Genomic DNA, 10201 nt, shown 5'->3' with positions numbered 1-10201 from the left:
TTTTTTTTTGCGACCCCCCCCCCCCCCCCCCACACACACACACAAGACAAGGTGTAATTCAAACCCTGTTTGCACCCAAAAGCTTGCAATGAAAAGAAAATCTTATTACAAAAATTTAGTGGGTCTAATTAAAGGTATTAGTGGGTCTGATTAAAGGTACCACCAGCCCTAATTCGAACCCATGGCACATCTGCTGGCTCTTGCCCCCAGGGATGGGGTTGCATGCGGGTGAGGCCAATGAGTCCTAGGAAATCAGGGTTGGCAGGGACCTCAGGAGGTCATTGAGTCCAGCCCCCTGCTCAAAGCAGGGCTGTCCCCAGCTATATCGGCCCAGCCCAGGCTGTGTCTACCCAGGGCTTAAATACCTCCAAGGATGGAGATGGATGCTGGCAGGCTGGCTCTGTGCCCGCTGCGGGATGCTCTGTGGCACTGCTGAGGTTGTTGGGATGGGGTGAGCTGCGTGTGTGGCTGTGGGCAGATGAGTGCGTTCCCTTAAGCAGGTTTGAGTGGCTAAAGAGTTTTGGACAGAAGAGCCCCAAGAGTATCCAAGCACTGGGTTGGCACAAGGCAGATGAGCTGACAAAGGGGCCCAGTATGATCTGAGCATTGATTGAGTAGGGTTGACATGGGAACTGGGCCTAATTCCATTTGGAAAGGGAGTATGAGGACATAATGAGGGCATTTCTTTATGTTCCAGCACTTTTGGAAAAGGGGATTACTTCTGCGGTGCAGGACCAAGAACCGTACAGAAAAAGATTTTTTTTTTCATTGTCATTGTTTGTGGTACCTCACATCACATTCAAGTCCATCTTAATTGCAGTTAATGCATTGCAACCTGAAAAGAAAAAGTATTAAGTTTTTGTTGTTCATTCATACCTTGATGTTTCTCAAAGATGTACGCAGTGCTTTGGTCGTTTAAAAGTCGAGTTGACCTAGTACTGCCAGCCCCCAATTTGATAGCACCTAATGATTTCAGAGGATATTCATAGGGTAGCTAGCCCCTGCTGTGATTGGCCCAGTATGAAATAGATATAAATCACTGTTCTTGCATGGTTTGGTTTCATTTTTCATTTTTTTTTTCCCCCTCTCAGACTCAAATGACATTAAACATTTTTTACAGATTTATTAGTATTTATACAAAGAAAACTATGTATTTGCTTATGTTGGAATCCATTAATATCACCCAAAGCTGGCAGTGATGTATACCAGTAAAAAATGGCTCACTTTCTCATGGCTTGTTTTTAGCATCATGGGATCAGTCATTCCAGTAACATTGAATTCTTTAAAAATAACTCTCCTTTGTATGAGGATTTGGCTGGCTGTATGGTACACCAGGTACAGTACAGTGGAAGTATTTTTCCCCTTGGTTCTTATTGGTCCCCTTGCTTGTTACAATGCAGTTTTATTGTACTGTGATTTGTCATCTGCTGATTTACATAAGGGGGTCAGTTATAAAAGCACGACATGCACATACCCTCTTATTAGCTGCTGTGTTATGAAAGATTAACTTCATAATAAAGCGAGTTCCTCTTTATAAGGAAAATGGACCAAGTAAATTGAAATACAGACAGACTGTGACTAAAGAGTTAAAGTTCAAGCAACCTGAGACAGTATGGGGTTTTAACCTAAGCATAAATCTGCAGTGCTGTAACCCAGCTGGTTTCAATCAGACTTGTTATATTTTTTGGGGGGGACACTGTGCCCAGGCCAGTCCTTTAGTTCTAAGGTCCTGTTTATGGGAGGGTTAACTTCTATGAGAGAGGCTGGGACATAGCTCCTCCATAGAGGCACACCTTGCCGGAGTGAATCCATGTAGGATTTGTTGTTGTTTGACTGTCCATACTAAAATCAGAGTAAACTCTGGTACAAAACTCAAAACTGTATATAAGTGTGTGTGTGTGTGAGAGAGAGAGAGAGAGAGAGAGAGATATCTTTAGCTCTTGAATATGTAGTTTCCTAAAAAGTTATTTTTGTGTTTTTTGTTTGTTGTCTTTTTTTAACTCATGCAGAAACATTGGAATCTCCTGATGCCATTACCAAAATCCCTCCATACCAGTTGAGGTAAGAAAACCTAGATATATTGATTCATGTGTTGTAATGGCTATTAGCAAAGGCTAGAGAAAAGTCAGACATGTTCAGTGAGAAAGGAAGGCTTCTCTTGCACTGAATCCCTGTTGTTGGGTGCTTAGTGCCTCTGAGCACTAAGGAAGGCAGGGGAGATGTGCAGTGTGTTGGGGGAACTGACACCAGACTGTACGTGTTTTGTTTTGTTCTTCCCCACCCCCTTTCTGTCTTGACAAATGCATGGAAAGACATTATGTTTCATAAGCTGCTGCTGTGGGTGCAGCAGAGACTCTTTGTAACATTTTCTCTTCCCATGGGGAAATTCAGCCAAGCTCAGGCATAAAGAACCTGAGAGAGAGGCTGGAAGAGGGTACTGTCATCTTTCCAATCCCTTGGACTCCAGCCTCACCTGTAGCTGCTTCAGGTTTCCTTGAGTTATGTTGGCAGAAATGGTTTCAGTGCGTGGGAAATCATCCTAGAGCAAGGTACTTAGTGACGCACGGTAAGACCTATGGCACTCATGTTATTCTGGGTGCTGTCAGGGGGTCATCTGCACCAGGGGACTATCTCTTTGTTTGCCACATCCTAAGCAGAGCAAGCAATTTTCTTAGTGAGGAGAGCAGTGGATTTGGTTCCTTATATACAGATTGTGGCTGGGTTTAGTAAGTGTATTTAAAGAGGAAGAAGGTGGAACACCGAGTATCAGATTCTATCTCCCTGCTGGGACCAGCTACAGGGCGGTGGCAGTACTTGATCAACGTCAGCTACTAGGTGGGGAGGGGATGTACACATGTGCTCAAAAGAGAGAGGAATTGGTGTGGTATGGCTCTGTGGAACAATGAAAAGTGAGATGAAGGCAGGTGGAGCATCCCCACCCTTTGCATGTGTGTGTGAAATCCTCCTGTTTATTATATGTTGTTTTATTCTATAAAAAAGGAGGGTGGGGGTACACTGACCATTTCTGCCTTCATCTTGCCTCTCATTGTCTTGCAGAGCCGGATGAAACTGTGTTGGTTCATACTGGTCCCAAAATGTCTAGAGTTCTGATTTGATATCAGAAGTAGGGATGCTCTCCAGCTGGCTGTTAACATTGCCATTAATTTCCTTTGGCCTTCTAAGTATACCCAAACTCCTTTAGACTGATGCAAAAGATATGGCTGATTCCAGCAAAACAAAAGCAGTTCTGATGCTTTCCTGCTGCTCAGTCCTTTGCTCACTCTGTTGGGTTGGGCCTAGGTATCACAGACCATATGGCCTGTTAAATCCAAATGGCTCCCTGAAGCCCTTGCAATAAACAATTGGGTTCTGCTCTAGTTTTCCTATGATGTCTGTTTCCAAGGTGCTTCAAACAGATCAGCACCAGAATGGTCTTTTGCCCCAGTGGCCAGCTGTGTTCAGTATTGCTGGGAGAGAGAAGGAAGGAGAGTCTGGATGCCACTGTTTTACTGCAGTGCATCTTAGACTGAGAATAGCTTCAGAGTACATTTTTTACACCACTGACAGTTATAGAGTTAAGTCCTTAACCTTCCTTAAGTGTTCCATATTTACTTGCCTACAAGTAAAAATCGGGTGTTGGAAATTGGGGAATGCGTTTTTGTTTTGTTGGGGGTTTTTTAACAAGGAAATGCAGGGAGTAGAGGATGGCATGACTGTGCAGGAGCCTGACTGCTTGGCCCCTCTTCAAGCTGGCTGGGCAGCCAGTTGTGCCTGCCTAGTCAGCTGATGCACAGCTGGAAATTGTAGTAAACTCATCCCACCAGGCACAAGTAGAGGGACTGTGCTGTTCAGCTCCAGCTGAAGCTGATACCTAGCTGAGGTGCCAATCTTGCTGGAGCCCAACTGTCTGGCCCATTTATTCAATCTGTGTGTGGGACCTTAGCTGACTTGACAGGCACTACTAGCTGCTCATTCACTTCAGCATAAGAGCAGAGAAGAGGGGCTGGGCGGTTTGACTCAGCCAGGAGAACCTTCCTCAGCCTGCAGTTAAGGGTTTAGCAGAGGTACCATAAGTTTTTGCTTTCTCCTTCCTGCCCCGTACTGCATTTGCCTGTGTTTTCCTGCCAGAAATACCACGCTTAAACTAGTATTCTCAAGGAAAGACCTTTTTTTTTTTTCTCTCCTTTTGCCTTTCAAAAATCAGGTGTGCGTCTTACTTGAGGGCTTGTGTTATCTGAGAAAATATAGTCGACCTGCTCAGGGACTGCTATTCCAGCGTCTCACTTCCTAAAGAAATATGCAGCCCTGGCTTGTCTGCGGCCTTCCCCATGATGTCCTGTCATTGTGCCTCAGCATTGCCTTGAGGAGATCACAGTGAACCAAAGATGCAAACAAGGGCTTCAAATAAGAAGGCAGGATGGTTTAGGATTAAGGTGGTGGACTGGGATGGAAGTGATCTGAGTTCAGTTTCTAGCTATGCTATGGGCTTCCTGTACAACCTTTGGCAAATCCATTAACTTTTCTGTGCCTTGGTTTTTTCCTCATCTGTAAGAAAAAAGATGATGTTTCCCTATCTTACAGGCATGTTATGAAACTAATTTTTCATTCATATACTTTCTGAGAGAGGCCTTATAAATGCCTTGGTGGTATTAGGAAAAGATGCAGCTTTTCTTAATAGGTGCAACTATATCCAATAAAAAGGAGCCTAACATAACTTTTTACATAGCTTCTAGGATTCAGGTGGTGTTGCTCAGCAGCCAGCAGTTGATTGAAATGGCCTTTGGTTGCTACTAAGCTGAGTAAAATCCTAACTGTATGGTCATGATGAAAGCCTCTATGTCCTATTGCCAACACCTGAGTCACTCCAGCCTCTCTCTTCCCTGTATTATTTCAGTATTTGGAAGAAGTTGAAATATGCTTAACTAATGATACCTGCACTGAAATAGAAAATGGACATTCAGTGGGAAGGTATGGGCAGAATGGTGCAACCCTTCTGGGAGAGCTGGGTTTACGTGCTGAAAAACTGTAAATCAAAGCAGCAGACCAGAGCCCTAGATAGTGGTTGCTGTTCAGGCAACTCCTTTAAACAGGAAACTAAATTGGTTTGCTTAGATGAAAGCAGATGGAGAGTCCCTACCCTCTGCTTGTTTGGTTAAACTGTGTGGGTTTTTATTAGAGTGCTTTTTGGAGCTTTCCAGAGTACTTAAACAGAGTCTTACAGGCAGTTTCAAACAGAGTGGCTTGCCTAGACTCCTGTTAGTGACGCAGCACCCAGTACTTAACAGTTTTTGTGCTGGGGCTGTAAGCCGTATTGCAGAGGGGCAGGCAGGTGTCAGAACTCATCAGTTTAGCTTGATTTGCATCATTGTTGCTGTTTTCATTCTTCACTGGAAGTTAATGTGTGCAGACAAAAAGCAGGCCCCTTCAGTTCTGTGTGTGGTGTTGTGCAGAATTTTTACATGTAGAATTCTACCACGTTTGTGCCATTTAGTATTAGGAAATAGTGTTCATTCATTCATTTCTTTTGGCCCCTGCCCCCAGAGTTGCAAGAAGCACTTCCCACAATCCCCAGATCTGTTCCTTTCTTTTAACCAAGAGTGGCTTGATAAAGCACTTTAAGGCAGTGGTTTCTTTCCAGTTAGGCTCCCCATCTACAAGTGGGGTCATAGCCATTAGGAGTTGGGTGTTAATGCTGATAATTGGGATTAAATGCCTGGTCCTAGCGAGGCTCACAACAAGAAGAGAGGTCACAGCAAGAAAGAGTTTGGGAGTTACTGCTTTATGACTTGGCTCCTGTCAACATAACAGAAGCACTGCTGCAGACTTTGCTGTGAGCTCTTGTATGGAGCTTGTGTGTCTGCCTGAAAAATAACATGAAAGAAGGGTCACTGTAAAAGGAGGTGCATGGTCAGGTACTCAGCTGGTAAAAATTAATGGAGCTATATTGCTTTTTGAGGAATTAAGCTGGTTGGCACCAGCTGAGAATCTGTAGTTGTGGTCTTTATGGTGACAGGTATAAGACACATTAGGGTGTGAGTGATGTTTACACAATGAATAATAGTTTGCATTCATTGCTCAGGGAAGGATCTGAAAAGTTTTTTGCAACTCTTCTGCTTGCTACATATTGCTGTATCAAAATTACAGACTGTGCAAACCAACACAGGGAGAGGATAAGGCCCTAGTTTTCGCAAGTGTTCTTTAATGTTGGATGTTTTAGTATTTCTTTTTCGGAGATACCTAGGTTTTGGTATTTTTCCAAACATGTTAAATGTACATGGGTACTACTTATTTCACCTATATTTGCTGGGTTCAACACCAATGAAAAACAAGGCCCTTGAAGATCCTAATTTTCCATTTCCAAAAGGAGTAGATACTTTGTGGATTAGAATTGAGGAGTTCTTTTGGTCTACCCATGACCCGAGATGCTCTTTCTTCTAGTGAACCTTGTTAGAATATAAATCCTCAACACTAAGTAAAATTGGGTATAACCAGCATTAGCAATAAATTGGTCCTCAGATATGTGGCACAAATTTTAGCAACTGATGAGTTTGTTGTTCCTGTATGTAGATGAGTTTGTTTTACCTGTAGGTCAAAAGATTGGAAGGACACCCTACTGGACAACAGAGCCCAGCTGCCTTTTGTCAGTGGTGCTGTGATATATAATCCCATTCATAAATTTATCAAGTGTTTGTTAAACAAGTTGTTTCTCCCTCTTCTAGTTAAGTGTTTCTTTGCAGCTCTGTTGGAAATCTTTTAGTGTCCAACCTAAACATATTCATGGCCTGTTTATGCTCAGTTGATCTTTAACCAACCCTTTCCTTTAGCTTAAATAACTTTCCCTTGTGTGTATGTCCTGATGAGTTCCCATATTCCCTCTCAGGTCTTTATTTTGCTAGGCTGTGCAAATCAAGCTTTTGCGGTTTTCTTTCCTAAGATGGGCTCTCTATTCCTCTGCATGTCTTGATAACCTTTCTCTTCACCTGTTCCTATTTTTAATTTATCTCTCTTTTTCATGCCTCACCTGAATAGCACTGGTATTCCAGTGTTCCTTTGTAGATTGCAAGTCTATATAGTCTTGTAATTTTTCAAGAATGTGCAAGGAAGTGGAAAACTGTAGGACAAAACTGAAGGAGTATATTGCCTCATGCACCAGACCAGTGGAGTAGCAAAGGTGCATTGTTAAGGTGTAGGAAGACAGGAGACCTAAATGTTTCCTTCCAGGGAATTTTGGACCTGTTTTCTTTTTTCAGTTGTCTTTTTTCCCCCTCAAATGAAAATGTAGAAGCTTTTCTGACAGCATATATTTTGCAGCACCTATGGGATTATGCTTCATTTAGTTTATTTGGGTGTTTTTCATTGCTGGAGACATTTCTCCAAGCTTGGAGTGACAATTCAGCAAAGGAGGTCTGATATTTTTTTTTCCTAAGTGTGTTTGAGGAAAAAAATTATTTCTGAACTAAAAATAAAATGGCACCAAAAATAACAAGGGTGAATTGTGGTAGAGAGACAGTGTTCCCAGTTCCCAGCTAGGAAATAAATTGGATCATGTTGGAATTACTGCAGTTCTCATCTTTTCTTGCCACTATGCAGTTCACTTGTTTAGGTTGTTTTGGTTTTTTTTTATCTCCCTGGATGTTTTATGCGATTTTTAGGAAACAACACGGAATAGGGAGTTAACATCAAATTTTGCAGAGCCCTGAAATATTTGGTTTCCTTGAATTTTTCTGTGTCCTTGGATTTGTTGGGATCAGAGCAGACCCGTTAAGGAAGACACTTCTCCCTGCCCCCTCTCCCAGTTCCTTATGTTCTGAAAAGCTGAAATACCTTGTAGATTTTTAGAGTCTGGGACTGCATTGTCTTCTGTGTCCTGTGCACCCTATCACCATTCAGTGAATAATATAAAATACCAACACTGCCTCAAAGAATATCACCTGAGCTCCATCACTGTTGGGATCAGATAGCCAGTCATCTACACAGGGAATCCGTCTGTCTGGAGAGTCCTGAGGCTGTAATATATTTTGGCTCTTTGTGTTTGGATAATTGTTATCTTACTGCATTTTTATTCCTTAATGACTTTGTCATTCTTTTCTGACTGTGTCTTTCAACTTGGGGAGAGTATGCAGAATGAACTGCTTTTTCTATTTATTTTTTTATTTAATAGACTTTAAAAAATCAGAAACAATGTATCTGCTGTTGTATCTTTATTTTCTTCCCATTTAATGTTATATTACTAAAACGTTGTCTGTCCTTTCTCTCCCCTACTCCCCCAATAATTTCCTGCTTGCTGGTATAGTTTTAAAGAGATGTCTGTGTCTATGAACACACACAGATTTATTTTCTGCTAAGTAGTTTCATGTGTCTCAGCTCAGGTATACTGAAAAAGATACGTTCAGAACTTACTTTCATTCTTATTGAGCAATACAAACTTGAATACAGAATTCATAAGTAAATCTTATCAAACACGTCATCACAGCTGACTAGCCAGGAATGACTTGGCCACAGTATAATGCTTTATCAGGTTTTACTGTTTCAAGTTAATGGGATTTATTTTTCTAAGTGGCATACATACTACCAAAAATTGTATATTTGTGGCCAAGTATTGGTTTAGGGTTTATGTTTTAAACTAATGGTTGAAATCTTAAAAAAATTACAAAAATTACTGTTAATGTAAGGAATAGCTGAATAGTTTTGTGCTGTTAACGGTGCAGAAATTTTGTTTTGAAGTAACGAAGATTTTGTGCTGCTAATAGAGAATTGGTAATAAAAATGTGGCTTCAGTATTTGTATTACTTAGTGTTTAGGAATCCTTGTTCTGGACCCAAGCCCTGTAGTGCTAAGCACTGTACACAGACACACAACAAAAAGTCCTAAAGAGTTTATGATGCCAGTATTAAAGATGCAACCAATGGGTATGAACAGACAGAGGAGTTTGATGCTAGGCAATATAAGAATATGAATATGATTGCATATCCACATAATATGAATAAGATTGCATATCCACAGGTCATGTTATGCAGCTTTTTGCATGTGTTGCTGAAAAGATGAGTTTTACAAAGGGATTTGAAGATGGATAATGAAGGAACTTTGGGGATGTCCTAGGGGATTGTCATGCAGAAAGATGCATACACGTGTTTAATTTAAGTATATTTTAGCCCTCCTAAGACTCTTCAAGAAGGATCTGTTTAAATATCTGTAGGATTAGGGCATCACTCTTCAATAATTTGTGTTTTTGCTGACGGCAGTTTTGTATACTACCAATGAGATGTTCTACCAGTAATACAATTTTAAAGGTCATTGCTTATCATTCAATTTTTGTGTCTTCCAAAAGCACACTTTCAAATTTAGTTGTGCAAAGGTTCTACTTGATTTGAAAGCTCTGTGAATTTTTATTTGTATCAGTGTTTGATAGGGGGGCACTGATAGAGATTTTTTGGGCTGATACCGATGGCCTATTTTTTTTTTTTTTAATGAGCCATATTGGCTGATACTGATCCGATTCTGATATGCAGCCCAGCAACTTGGAGACCAGTGTCCAACTGGTAAGTGTCATGGGGAGAGCAAAGGGACATGGGGGAGGGGGCACATTAAAGTCCTTTTCGTGAGGGAGGGAGTGGGGCTGGGGCAGGGGTAGGACCTGCACAGCAAAGGTGGGGCACGGGACAAAGCCACAGCTTGTCCTGGGGGAGTGGCTCCTGCTGCTGCATGTACCCTGGGGGTGGCATGGGAGACATGTACCCCCAGATCTGCGTGCAGGGTGGGCTGCTGCCGTGGTTTGGGGCTGGGGCTGTGCTGTGCTCTTCCTGGGTGTGGGAGGTAAGCCACGTTGTACTCGGGGTGGGCAGCAGCAGCACTGGGAGAGAGGTTACGGGGGGACTATGGCAGATTTTGGGGTGGCTGCAGCCCCCGTTCCATAGCCCCGTTCCCAGCACTGTCTCTGCCTTCCTCAAGTGCAGCCCTGGGCCAGCTACCGGCAAGGAAGAGGCTGGCATAGCCCCAGCCTGCAGCGGCAGTCCCCCTGCCCCACATGCAGATCCAGGGGTACATGTCTCCCTAAGCTCCCGGATGCACGTAGCAGCAGGAACTGCAGCCCCCGGACAAGCCGCTTACAGCTCCGTCTTGCTGTGCAGCACCTGCCCCTGCCTCAGCCCCACTCCCTCCCTCACTGCGGAGGCATTGATCTGCACCCCCCCCCCCCCCTTCT

General features: G+C 42.8%; 1 protein-coding gene across 5 annotated transcripts in view; it reads left to right on the top strand.

Annotated features, from left to right (window-relative positions):
• ARFGEF3 (ARFGEF family member 3) overlaps nucleotides 1-10201 on the top strand; it is a 207180-nt gene that overhangs the window by 5394 nt on the left and 191585 nt on the right. For all 5 annotated transcript variants that reach the window (XM_019527030.1, XM_019527027.1, XM_019527029.1 and 2 more), the window contains exon 2: nucleotides 2010-2061. In XM_019527030.1, the coding sequence (XP_019382575.1) occupies nucleotides 2010-2061 (52 nt within the window). The remainder of the gene's footprint in view (nucleotides 1-2009; nucleotides 2062-10201) is intronic.

The sequence above is a fragment of the Gavialis gangeticus genome, unplaced genomic scaffold (assembly GCF_001723915.1).
Source record: "Gavialis gangeticus isolate Ggan-Ray unplaced genomic scaffold, GavGan_comp1, whole genome shotgun sequence".
NCBI classification, from domain to species: domain Eukaryota; kingdom Metazoa; phylum Chordata; order Crocodylia; family Gavialidae; genus Gavialis; species Gavialis gangeticus.
The sequence above is the reverse complement of the archived record's forward strand: the minus strand, read 5'-3'. Positions and strand labels throughout refer to the sequence as shown.